General features: G+C 36.2%; 1 protein-coding gene across 1 annotated transcript in view; it reads right to left on the bottom strand.

Annotated features, from left to right (window-relative positions):
* The window catches only part of Ndfip1 (Nedd4 family interacting protein 1), a 29,922-nt gene extending 13,217 nt beyond the window's left edge, over positions 1-16,705 (bottom strand). The window contains exons 1-5 of the mRNA XM_015498946.1: positions 16,682-16,705; positions 14,911-14,998; positions 8,982-9,112; positions 4,699-4,786; positions 3,646-3,770 (exon numbers count right to left, since the gene is read on the bottom strand). Coding sequence (XP_015354432.1) covers positions 3,646-3,770; positions 4,699-4,786; positions 8,982-9,112; positions 14,911-14,998; positions 16,682-16,705 — 456 coding nt within the window. The remainder of the gene's footprint in view (positions 1-3,645; positions 3,771-4,698; positions 4,787-8,981; positions 9,113-14,910; positions 14,999-16,681) is intronic.
* Positions 16,706-23,986: the final 7,281 nt, after the last annotated feature.

Below are 23,986 nucleotides of genomic sequence, written 5' to 3'. Positions count from 1 at the left end.
CCTCTGTACCCATTAATAGTTACCTAGCAATTCTTATACAATATAAAATTGTTTTCTTTGCTTTCCATCTTTCTTGGGCAATGTCCCTTGTCAGAGATTGATTGTCTAGACGTTAGTAACCATTCTCTTACACTCAATTAAGGTCATTTTGACCCACTTCCTTTCTGCTTGCTTGCTGCTATGCCAATCTGGAAAGTCCTGTGGGAAATACCAATGTACCCATTGCATTGTCTCGTTAACTGCCCAATTCAGCTTCTGTACTTGCTTGCTTACATTGGCTAAACCTCCAAACATCCCTTTTGTGGTTTTTTGGCTTAAATATGAGGCCAGCTGAAGGTGGGCACGTTACTCTGACCATCTTGCTTTTAGAGAGTAGAGTGTCTGCCACTGGCCAGCAATAAAAGCTTAACTGGAATGGCAATGTGTGGTCTGAGAGTTATTTGAGGGTCTTGGTATCAGTTTAACAGTACCAGGGATTGAACTCAGGGGCAGTGGACCACTAAGCCACATCCCCAACCCTATTTTGTATTTTATTTAGAGACAGGGTTTCACTGAGTTGCTTAGTGCCTCACTTTCTCTGAGGGGCTGGCTTTGAACTTGCGAACCTCCCAAGCTGCTGGGATTACAGGCGTGCGCCCCTTCGCCCGACCACCTCCCTTGTTTTTAAAGTATATAAAAATTTGATTTTTAAAAAATACTCCCCCCAACACAGTATTTGCCCTTCTTAAAACATGCTTCAATGAGAGTTTTACTTGATTTATGCAGTGCTAAAACTAATTGTTTTCCTAATATTGCCTCTTTTCTACAAGGCCCAGTTTTGTTCCTACTCCTCCAGCCTTGCCTTCACCTTGGTTAATCCTATGCTTTTGCTAGTAACTGGTTTAGAAATTAACACAGGGTGTCATTCTGGCCAACAGAAATTCAGGATTTCTGAAAACGCTTACTTGCTCTTACAGAAGAATGGGGAAAAAACTACCAACAACAAGAAATACAGATAGGCCAACAAGATTTTTCAACTTAAAAATTTTCAATTTTAAGATGTGTGAAAGCAATAAGAATTCAGTAGAAACCATACTTCAAAGTACTGCTCTTTTCCTGCACTAGTCACATGCAACATTCTCTGTTGGGCAGCAGCAGTGAACCACAGCTCTCAGTCAGCCATGTAATCATGAGGGGAAACTGGCACTCTACTGTATACTCTGATGCTACTCTACATTTGGTAGGTTAGGTGTTATCAAATACATTTTTTTACTTAATAATATTTTCAACTTACAAAATAAGTTTATCAGGACATGACTCCATTACAAATGGAGAAACCACCTGTAACTCCCTTTCTCCTGCTGAGTGCCGTTGTGTTTCAATGTAGTATCTGAAACTGCCATCTTTAGTGAGAATGATAGCAACATGCTAAATATCAGCTCTCCCTCATGATGTTCATGAACTACTGATTTAACTAACCTCCATGTCAGGACTCATTTTCATGGAAAATAAACTTTCTCCATTGTTTTTCTGATTTTCTAAGCCACTTGGAGCTGGGTTTTCAGTTATTCACATTCAAAAAGGATCCTAACTGATTTAAGCTGATCATTTGAATCAGTTAAAAATCAGTCAAAAATTTAGTTTCAAAGAAAGATTAGTAACTAATTCTATTTGTTTTGTTTGGAGGTTTTGATATCAAAGAATTTACTGTAGTTTGAGAATTCATACATAGCAATCCCCCACCCGTCCATACAGAATGACTTTCAAGACCCCCCAGTGGATGCTTGAAACTGCAGATAGTGCCAAACCCTACGTATAAAATGTTTTTTTTCCTATACGTACCTACCTCCAATAAGGTTTAATTTATAAATTAGGCACAGGAAGAGATTAACAATAACTAATATTAAAACAATTTTAATATACTGTGAAAAAAGTTATGTGAGCTTGGTTTTGCTCTCAAAATATCATATTGTATTATAAATCTTAGAAACTTCAGTAAATAGCTAGGTGTGGGGGTATACTCCTGTAATCCCAGAGAGACAGGAAGATTGCAAGTCTGAGGCCAGGCTGGGCATCTTAGTGAGATCCTGTCTCAAAAATAAAATAAAAAAGTGTTGGGGATGTAGCTCAGTGGTAGAGAACTTGCCTAACATTAAAAGGCCCTGGGTTCAATCCTCAGTACTGCCAAAAAGAAAGGAAGAAAAAGGAAGAGGAGGAAGAGGAAGAAGGGAGGAAGGGAGAAAGGAAGAGGAACCCCAGTCTATGATTCTTGCCCATTTGTTATCAAGAACTGACCTTTTCACAAAAAGAAAGCACTTTATGGCTTCTTTTTGACATATCCAAATTATGAATTATACTTTGGGGCCATTATTAAGTAAAATAAGGATGACCTGGACCCAAGGGTTTTGATAACCTGATAATCTGATAACTGAGATGGCTACTAAGTGACTACAGTGGGAAGTTTATTCCACATGAGTACACCAGCAGAACAATCCTTCAGGTCTTCAGTAGGATGTTTCATTTCATCACACTGTTCAGGATGGCATGCAATTCAGAATGAACAAATTGTTTATTTCTAAAATTTTCCATTTAATATTTTCAGACTTGGATTGATCACAGGGAACTGAAACCATGGAAAGCAAAACTGAAAATAAGGGAGGCCTATGATATAGTATTTTACTTATTAATAAAGTATAACAAGATTTAGAGAAGGAATGAAAACTTCTTTGTGGCCTAAGTTCTTAACTTAAAGCCGAAGTTTTAGATGAATGTACATTAGCTGCCTAGGGGGAAAGCTCCTGTTTTTTATCAGATTCTTAAGGGATTCTGGAAACCTAAAAATGCTAAAAGTGTTCCAGAATAAATAAAATGGAACTACTTTGAAGAACTGAGTATTTAAGTATGCAAACTTACAATGAGTAAATTGATTTGCTCTATAAGGAAGACAACAACAATAATAAACTTAACGGAAATCAGAGAATATTTTAAAAGTTGGGATGTTTTATAACTTTAAATAACTTCATATGATTTTAACTGGCAACTCCCAAATCACTGAAGGAACACACATCTCTCTAATTTGATCCCTAATGGATCAATATTGTTAAATATTGTTGTCTCCACAAATATTTTGGCCTAACCAATCCCAGAAGGAAGGAAAACAAACAGAGAGAAGAAGAAGAAATTAAGATTAACAATTCAGAAGAATTAATGAGAGGAATGCCTGTTTTTGATGAAACACCAAAGAAGTGATATCCTTTTTATTATACAAATAACTAATTTTGGATTGTACATACACATTACCTTAAGTATTAAAAACAAGAAGGCAGAGCTAGGGTGTAGCTCAGTGGTAAAGTGCTTGCCTAGCATGCATGAAGCCTACATTCAATCTTCAGCACCATGAAAAATAAATAAATAAAAACAAAGAAAGCAGCTGGTGAACAACCGGTAGAATAAACCAATATTCATTAGATTTAACTACAAAAATTGGATGCAGGAACCACTTGCAACTGATTTTGGTTCAACTACATTATAAAACCAGAAACAAAGATTAGTATAATTTTAAATGTTGAGATAACTTCGAAAATGCAAATGAAAAAAGTCAAACATTCAAAATAATTCTGATTATTGTCTCTCTGGAGGATCTATCTTTCCTGTTGTACAACTTACCCTGACAATCAGGATCCACTTAATTAGAGAGAGACCAAATCCTGAGATGGCCCCATACCTTCCTGCAGCTGAGGTGGTCAGGCAAAAAGACAGGAAAAACCCAATCCAGTTGAAGAGGAATGCCACTGAAAAAGGAGAAGGGGAAAAAAAAATGCCAACCAGGTCTTACTGGAGAAGAAGCAGGAATGCCCTTTACATCTGCCTCTGCTTCGGTGACTTTCCCAAGGATAAAAGACAGCCTGGCCTTCACAACCCTTACCCCACCTCTCCCAAACAACCATCCTCTTGTCTTCTCCTAAAAGCAATAAAAAAAAATCTTCTTTGAATATCATTTTATACTATTATGTTTATTTCTATTCATGCCCAAAATGCCTTAACAGTCACCAAAACTGCATACGCACGACCTGTGCTCTTCACTGTATGTTATATACTTCATCAAATAAAATAAATGCTTGGGGCTGGGGTGGTGGCTCAGTGGTAGAGTGCTCGCCTAGTATGCATGAGGCACTGGGTTCGATCCTCGGCACCATATAAAAACAAACTAATGTATCCACCTAAAAATCTAAAGATACATAAATAAATATTTAAATAAATAAATAAATACCTTGGCCATTAAATTGGTGCCCCCAAATAATCTGATTCATGTTACTCATCCTGCTGTGAATTCTAACAGTTTATATAACATTACCTCTAAAAACATTGCATTTTCTTTGTTTTTAATAGAGAGAGGAAAAAAAATAGTTGCTCATTCTAAATGAGACTCATGAAAAGATAAATGAACAATAATATCAAAGGGAAAAAATCAGGTTGATTTTGACTTATCAAAAAATAGACGCTTATAGAAGACAATTTATCAGACAAGGGCATTTAATTCCTACTCTACAGATTAGGTGTGAGTAGGAATAATGTAAAGAGACTCTGTGGACTTGGAAAATGAAGCTTAGCTCATGTAAAAATGCAGCCCTCCCATAACTGCTTTAATTATATTTTCTACATATTAATCCAAAGCACCCTGGTTTGTAAGAAGTGACTCTGCTGTGTGTATATACTTACTGAAAAAAGTTAACATGAAAATCCCATCATTTCCTATCCTCAGCTGGTCAGCATCATCAAAATCATCCCGGCCCACAAAATCTTCATCCTAATTGAAAAGAAAAAGGTAAATGAATAATTTCATTTTGCATCATAAAGTAAAAGATATAATTAGAGTTGAAATAAATCTTTTTGTTAATCTCCATGGTTTTCTAAATAAATTTTTCATTTTATAACCCAAATTCTTTTTTCCCCCCACTGGTGCTGGGAATGAAACCAGGACCTCCTGCCTGCTAAGGACACACTATATCACTTAGCTGCACACCCAGCCCCAGTGGAAAGTCTTTTAACAATATATTTTAATAATTTAAAAGTTCAAAATGAGAAATTATATCCCATCTAATTCAAATGTAAAAAATAATAATAATAATAATAATTTAAAAGTTCACAGGCAGGCGCAGTGATGCCTACCTGTAATCCCAGCAATTTGGAAGGCTGAGGAAGAAGGTTTGAAAGTTCAAGGTCAGCCTCAGCAATTTAATAAGACCCTCACCAACTTAATGCAACCCTGTCTCAAAAAATATAAAAGGCTGGGAATGTAGTTCAGTGGTAAAGTGGGAAAAAATATTTTTTAAAGTTCACAAAGAACTATTTTCTTTTTCAAAATTATCTTAAAAAATTGTTTACACATTTGACTTAAATTCTAGAAAATCAGTAATCAAGGGCCTGTTTAGGGCCTATAATATAATAGTAATCTAGGACCATACTAAGGGGATAGGAGGAAGACAGCATGATACATGAAGAGTCTCTAGAGCTGCCCACTGCTCAACTTGTCCATAAGCATTTGTTTGTGTTGGTATATAAGTCTGAAACAAATTCACCTATAGTCTTACTTGCATACAGGATCTTTTCTATTCTAACTTGAAAACACAATATTGCAGATTTAAAAGGAACATGATCTTGACCAACACCAACTTATGTGGCTTATCTTTTCAACTGATGTAGGTATGTACTGAGATATTTAAAGGTAATTGAGTATAACTTAAAACTGAAAGTAACAAGCTCTACATAGATCAAGAAAGACACTAAAATTTAAAAAAAAAAAAAAAATCAAAACTTGTCCTACACAGAAAAGGGTCTGGAGAGGAACATCTATACCAAACTGTTACTGGTGGTTACCCTGGAGAAGGGAACTAAAGAAAGGGAAGTGTCAGTGGCCGCTGTTTTTTCTAACTGAACACACTTCCCCTATCATTTTAAATCTTTATAAGAATGTTTGTTTTACAGTTGTGTTTTGTTTTTTTGGTGGTGCCATGAACTGAACCCAGAGGTACTCTATCACTAAGCTACACCCACAACCCTTATTAATTTTTTATTTTGAAACAGGGTCTTGCACCTAGTTGCCTAGATTGGCCTTGAATTTGAGATACTCTTGCCTCAGGCTTCCTAGTCACTATGGTTATAGACATGTACCACAATGCCTAGCTTAAAACAAATTTTTCAAAAATATTAAATATCTAAGTTAATATTAGCAGAATAAGATCTTGGTCTTTTTTTTTTTTTTTTTTTTAAAGGAGAGTGGAAGGGTATTGGGAATTAAACCCAGGGGCACTTTACCGCTGAGCTACTTCCTTAGCTCTTTTTATTTTGAAACAGTCTCACAAAGTTACTCAGGGTCAGTAAATTGCTGGGACTGGCCTCAAACTTGCATTCCTCCTGCTCCAGCCTCCAGAGTCACTGGGATTATGCATCATTACACCCAGCTCGTCCCCAGCCTTTTAAATTTTATTTTGAGACAGGATCTCACTAAATCCAGGCTGACTTAGAACTCATGATCCTCCTGCCTAAGACTCCTGAGTAGCTGGAATTACAGGTACACAAGACTGGCAGAAACAAACTGTTTTTTGCATAGCTACTCAAAGTTATACACCAAAAATACATGAAGTAACTTATTCTGTATATGCTTTCTAAATGTTCTTCCTGTCCTTGGGATCTTTTCTGTCATGATTTCTCCCATAAATAGTTGCCAGATTAATGTTTCCAAAATATTAGACTATTCCTTCAATACTCCTGATTTGAAAGGACTCCACATGAGCCAGATACAAAATTTAAATGCCTCAGTCTAGCATTCCAAGGATCATACAAATGAGAGCTCTGGTCACATCTTTCTATTTCCCTTTAGAAGGTCCTTGCTCATGAAAAACCCAATGACTACATCCACAAAACTGCCCCTTATACTGGGTTAAATTTACATCTGCTTTCTGGGCTTTTTCCCTCTGGAATGCTCTTAATTCATCAAAACTCTGGGCCTACTACAAATCCCATCTTTCGCCATGATAACCTAGTAAAAAGTCAATTCTTGATGCTCATTGCTCATCTCAGAGTAGATATGAATATCTGTGGGCCTTTTAACCTAGCTGGATTTTAAGCTCTGTATCCTAATATATACAAAGCTCTTTACTCATCCACTACAGAATATGTAGCACCTTATACAAAAAAGTGATCTATGCGTATCTCCTGAATAAGACAGCATTAAGAAACTCTTAGGCTGGGTATAGAGGTACATGCCTATAATACCAGCTACTAGGAAGAATAAGGCAAGAGGATTCCAAGTTCAAGGACAGCCTGGGAGAGATATCCAGTCTCCAATAAGGGGGTGGGGGTGTAATTCAGTGATAGAGTGCTTTCCTAGCATGTGTGAGGCCCTGGGTTCAATCCCCAATATTATACCCCACCCCCCAAAAAAAGCTCTTAACTATGCATACTTTTCAAATAAAAGAATTCTGAAGCGGACTCCAGATGAGCCAGATACAAATTTTAAATGCCTCAGTCTAGCATTATACCCCCACAAATGGTATTAATCATCTCCAGAGTGCTCTAGTTACCATCTATTCCAACAGGTTTGTAGAGTACACTGAACATACTAGGAAGGACTCTGGAGTCTAGAATATCTAGGGTTGACTTTCACTTCTGCTACTTATTAGCCAAATGACTTCAGGCAAGTTAGTTCATCTCTTTGGACCTAAATTTTTACATCAATACAATGAAGATAATATACTATCTACTTTGAGAGGTTATTTGAGGGTTGAAAACAATATACAAAATATATAAAAGCACCAAGCACAGTACCAAACACATTTTTTGCTTCCAGTAAATACGGCAGGTCAGGACTGTTTTTTGTGTTTAGACAATAAACTCCACAAGGGTTCTTAAGTTTTTCCTTAGCACCAACAAGATCTGAATGCATTTATCATGTAGGATCAGCTTTTACTGGGCTTATAAACTATTTCTTTCAAGCAGTGGTTTTAGGAGCTCCACTCCTTATAGCAGGCACAGCCTATAAACAGCCCACTATCCTAAAGTCAGGGGAACTTCTTTCTCTGCCCCTCCTCCACTACTAGAGATTGAACACACTGGGTGCTGTACCACTGAGCTTCAACCTTCAGCTGTCCGGGTGTCCACCCCACCCCACCCCACCCCTACCCCCAGCCAGAGTTTTGCTAAGTTGTTGAGGCTGGCCTCTAACTTACAGTCCTCCTGCCTCAGCTTCCCAAGTAGTTAGTGTTAAAAGTGTGCACCACTATGCCTAGCTGGACTTCTCTTCTTATTTTACCACTCCCTCCAGTTTCTTGCCAGGCCTAGACCCTGAAACCCTGATTGCCCCAACTTTCCTAATATGAGGCCCAAGGTTCTACATGCATGATCTTGACCTGCATGAATATTTATGAAACTATATGTATACTGCTTACAAAAACATCAAGAGCCAAGAGTACCCTAAAATCTCTGCTGGCTTATCTCATCTCATTCTCATGAATCAACATCAGGCTAGATGAGATCTGAACTCATTATACCCCCACAAATGGTATTATCTGGACTACTAGAGGAAGTTCAATTCTATGAACTTGCACATATTTCTTCTTTCTATAGACCTCCCTAGCTACTACCTACCTAACACCAATCTATTAATTGTGCAGAATCAAGGCAGTCGGAGTGTTTCCTAAATCAGCTCCTGCTCCAAGATGTTTCAATCACCCTCAGAGACTTAAGAAAGCTGTGGCAGCAGTTTTAGAGACAGAAAAAATAAGCTGACTTTTGTAGTGATTGATTATCTGCCCATTCATACTTCTATAACTTATTATTTTTCAGGAAGAAATATTTATTATCCCAAAAGAAAACGTACTTGTTTAAAATTAGCTATACTTTTACTAATCAATACTATCCCAAGGAATAACAAAATTGGATAATGAAAATAACAATTCCCATAAAACAGTCCATCATGTGTCAGAATGGCAAACTACACTTACTCTTCCAGGGACCAAAGGGATGGTAGCTTCAGCCTTGGTTCTTTCAGCCTCATCATAACTGGGCAGCGTTGTAGCCACGTTATAAGATGGGGGCTTTGGAAACCCAGATTCATCTTTGTAGTCAAAATAGGCTGCAGGAAAAAAAAAGTCACATTGTCTGATGAGTCGCTGAACTAAAGGAATAAAAGGATTTCCATTAATTGTGGCAAATAAAATCCATTCTTTTCCTAAGATACATATAGAATAACTGAATCAAGAAATACATGTAAGGCTGGGTGGTAGAGCGCTTGACCAGTAAGCCTGAGGCCCTGAGTTCAATCTCCAGTACTGCAAAAAAACAAAAAAACAAAACAAAAAAAACCCAAGACTTTTAGAAATGAATGTTAAGAGCTGGGTGCAGCGGTGCACACCTATAATCCCAGCAGCTCAGGAGGCTGGAGGATGGAGGGTTCAAAGCCAGCCTCAGCAACTTAGTGAGGTTCTAAGAAACTTAGCAAGACCCTATCTTTAAATAAAATATAAAAAGGGCTGGGGATATGGCTCAGTGGTAGAGTGCCTCTGGGTTTAATCCCCAGTACCAAAAAAAAAAGAATGTAAGAGACTACGGATGATTTTTAAATTTATTCAATTCTCAGTTATTTGAAATCTAGACTCACTTTGGACCCTTATTTCCAACTGCTTTTTTTTTTTTTTAAGAGAGAGAGAATTTTTTAATATTTATTTTTTAGTTTTCGGTGGACACAACATCTTTGTTTGTATGTGGTGCTGAGGATCGAACCCCGGCCGCATGCATGCCAGGAGAGCGCACTACCGCTTGAGCCACATCCCTAGCCCCTCCAACTGCTTTTCAAACACTATTTGAGAACGCCATCGTGTAGGTTCTCAAAAGGCACGTAAGTTTAATAGTAGAATAAGGAAAACAGTTCAGCTAAAAATACTTCACATGTGTATATATAAATCTGTATTGTGGTTTCCTCCTATTAACAACGAGTAAATCAACTGGAAAGAAAAAAAAGCCAAAGCTTAAAATTCATTTCTTATTTTGGTACTTTAACTCTTTCACATGATTTTTTACCACATATTATTTCCTTCGGTATGCTTAATTAAGCTAACTAATTCAGTAACAGAACAATTACTTATCTCTATTAAAATTTTCATTTCCTCTTTTTAACACTGCACCTCCATTCTCATTGACCTCTATTATGAAAGATCCAATACAAGCAGAAAATATATAGCTGTAAGTGGATTAAATTTCTACATAATTCTTCCAAAAAATTTAAAAATTTGAAAAAATATTACCATTCATCAAGTTTTAAACATTTTTAATTTAATTATAATTAACTTTCAAAATTTTACTGTAATCTATTACTATAATGGTGAATCAACATAATGCACATCATTAATAAAAAAGGAAAAATATTCTACTATCATGACATAGGCATAAAAGGTATTCGATAAAATTCATCCATAAAACACTTAGTAAAACAAGAAAAAAAAAAAACTTCATTAATCTGGTCACAAATCTCTACCAAAAAAAAAAAAGTGTGAACATCATAGTTAATGATAAATTATTAAAAGTTTTCTTTCCTAAGATTAGAGAATGAAACAAAATTATGCACTATTACCTCTTCTAACTAAACATTTCTTAAAAGTCCTAGGCTGGTACAATATGACAAGAAAAAGAAAAAAAAAGATTTAAAAATTAAAAAAAAAAAATCTGTCAATTACAGATGACATTACTGCATATGTAGAATATCCAAAATTATCTATAAACTATTAAAATATGAGAATTTAGCAAAGTCTCTGGATATACAGTTAATATAAAACATGAATCATATTTGTATATACCAGCAACAAATGGAAAATGAAATCATTTACAATAGCACCAATAGATATCAAACACCTAAAAATAAATAGAATAAAAACTTGCAGGACCTTCTACAATGAAACCTACAAAATATGGAAAGAAGTTAAAGGTCTTAATAAATAAATCATGTTCATAAACTCGAAGACAACATTATATATAAAGATGTTAATTCTCTTCAAACTGATCCACAAATACAGTGTAATATGAACTAAAATTCTAGCAGGGCTTTTGTTTTGTCCATTTTATGGAAACTGACAACCTGATTCTAAAATATACATGGAGGCTGGGGATGTGGCTCAAGCAGTAGCATGCTCGCCTGTCATGCGTGGAGTGCTAGATTCGATCCCCAATATCACATAAAAAAAATAAAAAATAAAGATATTGTATCTACCTAAAAAAAAATAAATTGAAAAAAATATATACATGGAAATATAAAAGGTCAAGAATAGTCAAAGCAATTATGAAAAGCTAAAAAACTGAAGGAACCCAGTACAGTGGCTCAAACCTGTAAGTCAAGCTACTCTGGAGGCTGAGGCAGGAGGATCATCAAGTTCGAGGCTGGTCTGGGCAACTTAGCAAACCCGATCTCCAAAGTAAAACATTAAAGGAGTTGGTATTAAAAAAAAATAATAATAATAATTGAATGGGTGCACAGGGCTGACACTGTGGCTCAGAACACTTGCTAAGCATGCACAAGACCCTGGGTTCAATCCCCAGTAACAAAAAAATAAAAAATAAAAAAAAAATTAAAGCTGAGGGACCCATAATCAGACATCAAATTTATAAAACAACAGGATACTCAAGGATAAATAAATCAAGAACACAATAGTGAGGCATAAAGAGATCTACACAAATATGGTCACCTGAATTAGAACAATGGTAATACTACAGAAGAGTGGAGAAAGATGGTCTTTTCAAAAACAGTGCTGAAGCCAAATAGATGTCCAAACTAGAACAAAATTAATCTTGCACATTACTTTATACTATATAGAAAAATCAACTGCAGATGGAATGCAGATCTTAATGTGAGAAGCAAAATAATAAAACTTTTAAAAGAAAATGTAGGCTGGTTGTGGTAGCACATGTCTGTAATCCCAGCAACTAAGGAGGCTGAGGCAGGAGGATAGCAAGTTCAAGGCCAGCCTCAGCAACCTAACAAGACCCTGTCTCAAAATAAAAAACAGAAAAGACTAGAGATATAGCTCAGTACCCTGGGCTTAATACCCAGTACCAAAAAAAAAAAAAAAAAAAAGGTCATGAAAATTAAATAGAAACTGCCATGTAATCCAGTTTAAAGAGTTTACTTAAGGAGCTGAGGATGTGGCTCAAGCGGTAGTGCGCTCGCCTGGCATGCGTGCGGCCCGGGTTCAATCCTCAACAACACATACAAACAAAGATGTTGTGTCCGCCGAAAACTAAAAAATAAATATTATTAAAAAAAGAGTTTACTTAAAAAAAAAAAAAAGCTCACTTTGTTCCACATTAAAATAACTATTCATGTACATACACACATAACAAAATATAAAAACACATGTATGTACATCATTTATTATAAATACTCCATATATAATTTATTTTTCTTTTAACCTAGTTATATGAAGATATTACAAAAACCTATACTTTAATCTGCTGGCATAGTCATTTCTTTAAAATGTCATTTTTAAAAAAATATACTACAAAATAAAGTAACAATAGGTTAAGTGAGTATACCTAATAATGACTTGTGCTTTTTCCCCCATCAACACGTACATATGCCCTCCAGTCTTTAATCATTTTTTCATATATGGACTAATAGGTATGAATAGTTAACATTCATCTCAAAAAAAAGAAAGGCCCCTTCAACAAGGAGAGAAAGGTTATGTTAAAGGTCTCCTTTTTTCAAAAAGGAAAACTCTTGCTTAAATCATTAAAAAATTGATATTCTTGTATAATTCACAATCTACAAATAAACACATTTTCTTGACACTTCATTTAATAGGAACTAAAAAGATCTAGAGATGTAGGAAGTAAGTTCCTCCCTCCCTGCTTCCTTCCTTCTCTTTATTTTCAAGGCCTGAATATTAAGCTAGCTCGCTCCCTCCCCGCCTCACCCCTCTCTTTTTTGGTAGTTGGGATGAACCCAGGGGTACTTTAATCACTGAGCCACATCTCCAGTCCTTTATTTTATTTAAATTTTGAGACAAGGTCTCACTAAGTTGTTTAGGGCCTTGATAAGTTACTGAGGCTGGCCTCAAAACTTGTGGTCCTCCTGCCTCAGCCCACTGAGTTGCTGGGATTACAGGTGTGCACTACCATGCTTAGCTTCAAGGCCCGAGTATTAAGATGAAATACCACAAACCCCAAAGACTATATATTTAAGAGAGAGTTCATCAGGCCTGTATTCCAGAAACAGTCTACCTTGACTTTATACCCAGTCTTAAGAAGCTTTGTTATTTACTGTTCAGGCCCACAGTCAGATAAACAAACACATGAAAAAGAGGTGAAAGGACCTCAAGCTGGTGGCAACAAGGTATATCATCTAACAATGGGGTGGGGGAGAGACAAATATGGAGAACCTATTCTTTAATCACAAAGTTCTATAAATCTCAATGAAGTACCTGTATGAATATCTTACAATGAACCCCACTATTTTATATAATGAATCTCCCTCTATAATAATAATAAAAAAAAACCTCATTGAAGCCATCACAATACTAGGACATCTACCAGAGACTGTTTCTAACTGTAATCCCTAAACCATATAGAAAAATTTAAACAAAGAATATAAGATGTAAGTAAGACCGAGAAGTGTTTGAGAGAGTTCTATCTAAAATGGTCTAAAGTTTTACAACACAGAAGACAGAAACTCAGATACTATTCAGGAAAAAAAAAATCATATTCTGATGATTTGGGCTAGCTAAACATAACGGACTTTTATCATTAATAAAAAATTCTTATTAATTTAATGAGCTGTGATTTAATGGAAGACCAGAATTTATGGTCTAGAGAGAAAAATGGATGATGGCATTATGATTTCTTTTCCAAGTCTTGATGTTCCAGGCTTAACTTGGTTCTAGAAAATAATCTAGAAATTTTCCAAAACCTTATATTAGCAGGATTGGTTTCCAGGTATTTACAAATGAAAGAATCATAACTAGTAAAAGGCAATAGAACTACAAAGAGTTCAGAGACTGAAGACAGAATAGAGAAATGACTGACCTGTTTCGTGTAACTATAATGGCAACCTCAGAGACACAGAGATTATCAATCTTATATCAACTGACAATAACTGCCTAAACTGCTGTATTGAAATGAGGCTGTGTCTGAGCTCTGCAGGTTCAATGATGTCCCAATTCACCTATAGTATCTATCTTGGAAGCAGGCTGAATTCAGTCGTGGCACATGGGTCATGTGTATGCCACTCTACCATAGTTCTGTTTTAGAGAATATGGAAGAGTTTCTATCAAAACTGGTCAACTTTGAGAAATTAGAGCAGAACTGGTATTCAGAAACTAGTTACCAAAAGACATCCATTACTGACATTTTCTTTCTCCTTCCCCAACTTGTCCACACATACATAACAGATAATTTGGCATGAGAAGACTAAGCAAAGAAAGTTTAAGCTATGAGAAGCAAAATGGAATGAAAGGGTTTGAAGATTTCTAGTTTTCTTCATTAAGGATTTACTAGCATAAAATACATTTAATACAGTATATTACTATATTATGGTATTACTGGCTATAAGTATCAGGTATTATTGGCTATAAGTACCAGTACAGCTAATGAAGAATTCAATCCTAAAACTGAAAGTGATCACCCAATTCCTCATTTTCTACTTTTTTAAATTTCAAGAGTCAGCTGGAATAAAATTAAGCTCTATACAAAAGCCACAATGAAATGGGCTTTTATCTGTTTTTCAGTTTGTAAAGTGAATTTTTTTCATCTTTGACTACAAACTAAAAATAAAGCCAAGGATAACTTAAGAAAAGCTGATGCAAAGGCAAATAGCAATAAACATATACTAGACAAGGTCTAAGTGTATTTTATTTAAGAATTCAGTAACTACCTTGCCCCATTACCTACCTGCACTCTCTGCAGAGATGCTGCTATAAGGCGGTGGAGCATCACCTGCAGCCTGTTCAGGTTCCCCAGGCTCTTCTTCATTCTGCAACTATAAAAATTTCAGATATTAATGCACATATAAAAATAATAAGAGAGAAGAGAACCTGAAGATGGGAATAGCCTTTCTGGAAAGCTGGTGGTATGTTTCAAAGCCTTAAAATGTGCAAATCCTTTAAAAAATATATTCTACTCCCAGGAAATTATTTTATGGAATTAATCAAAGAGAAAATGTTAGATAAAAATGTTATGGCAGCAAAAAAATTGAAGCAATCTAAATTCCAATCTTAGAGACTTTACTATAGTACTTTTCACAAAGGACTATTAGGCAGTCATGAAAAATAAAAAAAGATTTGACAACTAAGACAGATATTCAAACCGTTGCATGAAAAAAAAAAAAAGAAAAAGAAAAAGAAAAAAGCTAAATTTACCAAAGAGGATACATCAAATAATTTATTTTTTAAAGACAGATATAAACCGGGTATGTGGTGCATGCCTGTAATCTCAGCTTTGAGAGGCTGAGGCCGGGGAATCTCAAGTTTGAGGCCAGTTTGGGCAACTCAGTGAAACACTGTCTCAAAAATTACAAAAGAAATGTTAAAGGTCTGTGGGTGTAGCTTAAGAGTGCTTGCTTAATATGTGCAAGGCCCTGGGATCAATCCTCAGTACTACACACACACAGAAGACTGATTCATAATGCAAAGAATATCTAGAATGCTGGACATCTACAATTCAACACTATTATCTCTAAGCAATGGAAGTACAGCATTTTTTCCTTTTTGTTGTTTATATGTATGTTCTATTTTTCTGATGAACATTTATCACTTATATAATTTTATAGTTAGAAAAATAATTTGTTAGGACAAACACAAATCAAGGAAAACCAACATTTATCATTTTATTCAGTTTACACATAGAAATCAAATCTTAAATAAGAGAGAATTTTAATATTTATTTTTTAGTTATCGGCGGACACAACATCTTTGTTTGTATGTGATGCTGAGGATCAAACCCGGGCCGCACGCATGCCAGGCGAGCGTGCTACCACTTGAGCCACATCCCCAGCCCAAAAAACATAAAATTCTAACCTCTGTTTAGACATCTCCCTTTTCTCCATCTCAGCAACTTTCTTAATAGCCAAATTTTCTGGTACGTTATTTTAATGTTATTTATATTTTTAGTGTGGGGGTTCGAACTCTGGGCCTTGGGCATGCCAAGCACATGTTCTACCACTAAGTAAATACCCCAGCCCTTCTTCAGTTATTTTAAATAACATAGTGAAAGTGTCTGCCTGCTGTTGCTGGTATGGACAGTCTACCCAAGTTACCATCATAGAAAAAAGACTTCTCTTAATTTTTCCAGTGTGATTTGCAGCCCATATTTATTTAAAAGATGAATTTGCTGGAACTGGGAGCCAATCTGTAAAGTACTAACAAATATTCATTGATGTAACTAATTTAGGGATCTGGCCCTGGCTTCAGTATCATAATGTATAGAGTCAACTGAGATACTTACAAAACACACACCACTTCGAATCAACAGTGTTATACTAACTCTATCACAGACTGAGACAGAACAAGACCTAAGGTGTCATAACATGAAGCAGAGCTCCCTAATCCATTAAATTCTAATTAGCCATCTCAATCTCTACGCCCCATGCTATTAAAAACCAGATTCCCAACAAACTTTTCCAATTACTATTGCAAAGCATTCAACTTCAAATGAATTATCATACTTTGTTCTCATCAGCATATATCATTTGGGCATATTTTTTGAGTCCTAGTAATCTAAATCGAAGGCACTCTCCAAATAATTGTGTTATAACCTAAGATAATTTTTTCTTATAAATGAAAGTGTAAGAGCAAAATAGCTATAGGAAAGTCAAACATTCTTGGGATGCCAAATCAGTGATTATTTGATGAAGTTCCTGAACCATGATTTATCTGTATTAGTGACTTTAATATAATCTGAAGCCCTCAAAAGGGAATTCTCAGCTCCCCCAATAACCACTCTTGTGCCAAGGGAAGATCACAAAACTCAGCAACAAAAGTACCAGCCACAAGAACAGAAGCAAAAACAGCTTTCCAAAAATGTTACCTTACTGTAAGGCAGCCAGGAATGTCCCTTATTTAAGATTTGTCTGATTTCTGACCTGTTTTATATTTCCTGATCTAGGTCAAAGTAATCATGTTTCCTCTGTATAATTTAGGTTTCAGAAAGGAAACATGGCAATTCTAAGAAATATAGATGTTCAAAGACTAAAGAGGTTTTACATGCCTGTGTCTATAAGATATGCTGCCAGTCTCCTAGCAACCTGGTAATGTGAAATTTGATCATTGGCCATCACAGTAACAGATAACAGATCGAAGAAATTCCAACATTCTCAGAAACCCCAATTTTCTCTTTGGTGAGGAAAAAAGAAAGATTGCTCCATTAAAAATCATTACTTTAAAATCATGTAAAAATATTTCCATCTTTTAAAAAAGGAAAAACAAGCTGGGTATAGTAGCATATGCCTGTAATTCCAATGACTTGGGAGACTGAGGGAGAAGGATTCCAAGTTCAAGGCCAGCTTTAGCAACTTTGGCAAGACCCTCAACACCTTAGTGAGAGCCTATCTCAAAATAAAAAGTTAAAAGGACTGGGGGGGGCGGGTGGACTGGCGTAGATGTAGCCCAGTGGAAGAGCACCCTTGGGTTCAATAATCCCCAGCACAAAAAATAAAACATTATGACTCTATGATAATAGTGGAGGCTCTATACCACTGGGGTGATCCCAAGATCTCACCTCACCTTCCCACTCTGGCTTACTTCTATAATGTTGGTGCTAAAATTAGACTTGTTTTTAAAAATAAAACTATAATGTGTGTGTGGGGGGGAGCAATGACCTTTTTAAAAAAGATACTTAGTGATCCCTATTATGTTCAATGATAACTTGCTGGACATCAAAATTGGTTTGTTTTTGTTTTTATATCGGAAATTGAATTCAGGGGCACTCAACCACTGAGCTATATCCCCAGCCCTATTTTGTATTTTATTTAGAGACAGGGTCTTGCTGAGTTACTTAGGGGCCTCACTTTTGCTGAGGCTGGCTTTGAACTCAGGATCCTCATGCCTCAGCCTCCCGAACTACTGGGATGAGGTGTGCGCCACAGCGCCCATCCCCTAAAATCTTAAACATACACATTTTTACACTTTGGGAACCACAGGTCAGGTACTCACTAATAAAGGAGAGGGAACGTGTATAGTAAAACTAGAGCGGGCAATGAATTATTTACCTGGTTCCTTTTTTTTTTTTTAATGCTACTGGGAGATTGAACCCAAGGCCACTCTAGCTCTAAGCTATACCCCGAGCCCTTTTAATTTTTGAAACAGTCTTGCTAATTTGCTGAGGTTGGACTTGAACTTGCCATTCACATGCCTCAACCTCTCAAGCAACTGGAATTACATGTGTGCACCACCTAAACACAACACAAAAAATTATTTTTTAAGATTTTCTTTTTCTGTGTCTGGGAACACTTCCAGAGGTCAAGGATCTCTTCAGCCTCTCTTCAGAGCTCTGAGAATTAAGTATATCATTGTCACTTTAGGTTGCAGTTGGAAAGGCTCACAGTCTCATATCAATTAGATCAGTAGGAGCCTACCCCAGTCCATCTTAACAGTCACAGAAGCTGAATTGTAGGTGATCCTCTAAGAGGCAGGTCTAAAAGCAATAGGAATTTCTGTTCTCAGTGCAAAGTGCTACAGGATAACTGTGATACTAGCTGTTGGGGACTGGATTCTTTTCATCATATTTTTGTTAAAATTTGACCAATTTTACTTAACTCTACTTTTAATTAATTAATTAATTTCATTAATTATTTATTGTGGTTCTGGGGCTTGAAATTGATCCATGGCCTAGAGCATGCTAGGCACTAAGCCAAACACTTAGCTTTACCACTAAGCTAAACCTCAGCCCCTCTACTATGATTATGGCACTACTTTTTCCAAACAGAATTATTCAACTGCTTACACATAATAGAAAATACTGAGTTTAATACAAAATTGTCTGTAACTACCTTTGTCTCTATCACTGAAATAAGAACAATAATCATCTTAAAATTCAGGTGGCCTTTCATTTTACTGCACTCTACATTATTACTTTACTTTCTTTTCTATGTTCCCACTTTAGATATATCATAATCTATAGTTGTACCTCTTGGCCTTGATCACCTTCAAATCCCACCCCCCCATACCCAAACCCACACAGTACTGAGGTTCAACCCAGGTGCGCTCTAACACTGAGCTTCATTCTCAACCCTTTTTATTTTTATTTTAAGAGGAAGTTTCATTAAGTTGCCCAGGTTGGCCTTGAACTTGGGATGCTCTTGCCTCAGCCACAGTCTCTGGGATTACAGGATGCACTACCATGCCCAGCTTTACTCTAAATTTTAAAAAATATTTATTTACCAACAAATGCTACTCAAGATTAAGCCTGCAAATAAAATAAAGGATTCTCACCCTTCTCATTTCCTCTGCATCCAACTACTACTGTTATTAAAAATAAATATGATCTTTTAAAGACCCCCCAAGAGCCAGGGTACAGTGGTACATGCCTGTATTCCCAACAACTCAGGAGGCTGAGGCTAGAGAATCATTTGAGCCCAAGAGATAGAGGCAATTTTGATTAATATAGTGAGATCCTTTCTAAAAAGAAAAAAAAAAAATCTCCAGTGTGTAGTTCTAGTTCTAAAAGAAACAAACCTGAATTTAACAAGTTTAAAGACATTTATACCACAGGCTTTAATTTGTACTTGAGTTCCCACCCCAGCAAGAAGGTTTTACTACCACCTTCCCCTAAGAAGTTTTAAAGATAATCTTCAGTTTAGAAACAAGCTGTTTTTGAGCAACAGCAGAGCCAAGCCTAGGATTAGTGCTCAATAAGGGGCAACAATTTATAACTGCATCAAATGTCAGTACCTATAGGCACTAAAAAGTCATTCTTCAATTCTCTATATTTACTAAGAATGGGAAAACAACAAAAAAAAATCTTACTAAATACAAGCTGGGCACAGCAGCGCATACCTAAATCCCAGCAACTCAGTAGGCTGAGGCAGGAAGATCTCAAGTTTGAGGCCAGCATGGGCAACATTAGAAGACTCTGTCTCAAAATAAAAAATAAAATAAAAAGAGCTGGGGATGTAGCTTGGTGGTAGAGTACCTGCTTTGCATGTGCAGAGCCCTGGGTTCAAATCCCACTACTGAAAATCAAACAAACAACCCCATAAATAATATGCTTCAAGATAGGTACCAACACATGTTAGTTTTTCATTGCTGTGACCAAAACATCTGACAAGAACAACTTAGAGGAGAAAGCATTTCTTTTGGCTCATGGTTTCACAGGTTCAGTCCATGGTTGGCTGGCTCCAAGACAGAAATAGCACAGCAAAGGGTGTGGCAGAGAAAAGCTGCTGAGGTCATGGCGACCAGGAAGGGGGATGGGTGGTACAGGGAAAAGATAAACCTTCCAGGGTACACTACCACTGAACTATTTCCTTCAGTTGAAGTCCCGCCTCTCTGCAGTTTACTCAGCTATCAATGATCAATCCCTAATGGCTCAGTGGTACAACGCTTCAATCCTCAGTACTATAAAATAAGTAAATAAATAATTCTTGCAATTTCAAGTCCCTTCTTTAAGTTGCCAACTTAAAATAAATCTCATAAAATCCTGGGTCAATGCCTAAACTCTAGTTTTAAAAGTTAATTACCATTTTAAATTCTACAATTTGTAAAACTTTCACCTTAAAATGTAATTTTTAAACCTTTCATTAGCAACCCACTACTTCTGTATACTCTAAATCCTACCAAAGGAGACGGTATAATTACCAGGAAGTAACAAGCACATTCCTTTAGATAAACAACTGAGTATGCAATTTTACTGTTATTCAAAAAGAGCCACAATGTTTGTGAAGACTATAAATTCTTTATTGTATATAATGTAACTATAAATCGTGTCACCCTAACATCCCCAAATTCTTCCCATTCAAAAACAGTTCTCTGTTAAATGCTTTTCCCCACTCTGGATGGAACCCAGGGCCTTGCATGTGCCCAGCAAGTGCTCTACCACTGAGTTCCAGCCCGTTTTCTACTAAATTGCTATAAATTAGGGGATTATATTTTATTTAATTTTGACAAAGTAAGTTACACTCAGCAATAAAAAGGCAACCCTATTTAAAAATGGACAAAGAATCAGAATGGATATTTCTCCAAAGAGAATACACAAATGGTCAATAGACATAAAATGCTCAAAATCAGTAAGTAATCAGGGAAATTCAAGTCAAAACCTTATCATTTCACAAGACAGCTCAAATAAAAAAGACCATAAGGATGTTGCTGCCTATATGGAAAAAGTGGAACCTTAATACACTGCTGGTGAGATGTAAATAGTGCAGCTGCTATAGAAAAGTTTGGCAGTTTCTCAAAAAAGCTAAAACAGAGTTACAATAAGACCCAGCAAATCTACTCCTAGGTGCATACACACACACACACACACACACACACACACACACAAGAGAAATGAAAACATGTTCACACAAAATCTTGCACATGAAAATTTACAGCAGCATTATTCATAGTAGCCAAAACGTCAAAGGATAAATAATATGTGGTATATTTCATTTTTTAGCCCAAAAAAGTACAAACTACTAATACATGCTATGAACCCAATACATAAATGAATCTTGAAAACACTGTACTAAGAGAAAGAAGTCACTAGTAAAAAAGACCATATGCTGTACTCTTCCATTTATATAACATTTTCAAAAAATGCAAAAATCCATAGAGAAAGATCAGATGTTGCCAAGTTCTGACAAAGTGGAATAGAAAGAAAGCATCTAACTGCTAATAGATCTGAGTTTCTTTGGGGGTCATCCCAGCTCTTTAAATTTTTTTTTTTTTTTTTTTTTTAAACAGAGTCTTGCTAAATTGCTGAAGCTGGCCTCAAACTTCTGATCCTCCTGCCTTAGCTTTCCTAGTCACTGGATTACAGATATTTGTAATTACAACACCCAGTTGGGGTGATAAAAAATGTTTTGAGAGCTGGGTGCTGTGGCTCACACCTATAATCTCAGTTTCCGAGGAGCCTGAGGTAGAAGAATTGAGAGTTCTATGCAACATAGTGAGACCCTGATAAAAACGAAAAAAGTTTTAAAATTAGACAGCTATAATAACTGTACAACCTTGTGGATATAACAAAAATTACTAAACTGAACTGTACATGCTTTTTTTTTGTTGTTTATCTATTGGAACCAGAGATTGAACCCAGATCCTCCCACACAGTAGGCAAGTACTCTTTACTACTGAGCTACAAGATCTACAAGATCTCCCTAAATCACCCAGGCTGGCTTTAAAATTGTGATCTGCCTCAGCCTCCTGAGTAGTTGGGATTATAAGCATGCAATGCCAAATCTGGCTAACTTTATGCTTCTCTTTTGGTGGTATTGAGGATAAACCCAGGGGCGCTTTACCACTGAGCTACATTCCCAGCCTGTTTTATTTTTTATTTTGAGCCAGGGTCTCACTAAGTTGTTTGGGACCTCACTAAATTGCTAAACTTAAATTTCCTGCCTCAGCCTCCCAAATTGCTGGAATTACAGGCACATGCCACTACACCAGGCCCAGTTAACTTTACACTTTTAAAAGATTATTTCAGGGGGCTGGGGTTGTAGCTCAGTGGTAGAACACAAGCCTCACATGTGTGAGGTACTGGGTTCAATCCTCTGCACCACATAAACCACATGCAACTAAAAAAAAAAAAATTAAAAAACAAAAGAATATTTCAGGGTTGGGGATGTAGCTGAGTGGTAGAATACTTTTATGGTATGTGAATTTTATGCCCCCCAAAACAGGGTAAGAGTATTTCTTAATTTTGAAAAAGGAAAACTATATTATATAAATTTTACTTAAAACAAAACCCAAAATTAACTACTCCAAATTATGATATCTTGCTAAGTTAATAACTATGCCCCTCAACAAAAAGGAAAGGATTTTGATCCCATCAACATCCCAGTGGCTAAGGCAGAAGGATAACAAGTTCAAGGGCAGCCTGTCTCAAAAGATAAAAAGGGCTATGGATGTAGCTCAGTGAGCAGCCCGGGTTCAATTCCCGTACTAGGGGGGAAAAAATACACTGAATTTAGACAATCCCTAATAGTGTCACTCATGTTAGAAAGAAAAGATAAATACGAATTTTCTTAATGCCAAAATGAAAATAAGAAAATATTAAAATTCACCCAAACAGAGGAAAATCAAGTAATTAGAATGATTTTTAAATCAACACAACATATGAAAAAAACAATATTGCAGTAAATCCTCTTAGAAAACCCATTAGTTTGTAAAGCTTTCTATTTAAAGATTTTTGTGGTTGTCACTGTTAACATAAATACAACTGATGAACACTTGGTTTGGCAGGAGAGAAAATATTCTCAGTATTTATATAAGTCCTTAGAGATGAGAAAGCAAATCCTGTGAACTATGATCATCATTCTGATTGTCTTCCTTAACTTTCTATTCCTTATTTTAGGTTCAAATTAACAAGAAAGAAAAGAAGGTAACAACATAGTAGGCATGCATCTCCTCCAACCTCAACTTTCCTTAGCCAAGGCATTTGGAGAAATGACTCCACATCCATGAAGATAATAAATTAGCCAACTATGGCTATGGTATTAGCACTGTGAGATGTTTGAGCAGCATTAGAAATTTGTTAACCTGCCAACCTTTGGGATCTGTACCTTACATCCAAGTATTTCTATCACTGATAGCTCCACCAAAATACCTTCAAGGAAATGGTCCCCAATGTTTCCTGGCACCAAGCTTCAGTAAAACCTGCAATCAAGAGCCTTCCAGGTTAATGGTTTGACCTCAGTGGGTCATGATTTTCCAAAAACTGAGGAAATAAAGAGACACTTGCCCGAATGTTTTAAATAGGAAATAGCAGATCTCTCTGCCACTGAACATAGCATCTTTTAATAGCATTCAAGCTAATAACCAGACTGTGTCCTTGA

Source organism: Marmota marmota, unplaced genomic scaffold (assembly GCF_001458135.2).
Source record: "Marmota marmota marmota unplaced genomic scaffold, marMar, whole genome shotgun sequence".
NCBI lineage: Eukaryota > Metazoa > Chordata > Mammalia > Rodentia > Sciuridae > Marmota > Marmota marmota.
The sequence above is the reverse complement of the archived record's forward strand: the minus strand, read 5'-3'. Positions and strand labels throughout refer to the sequence as shown.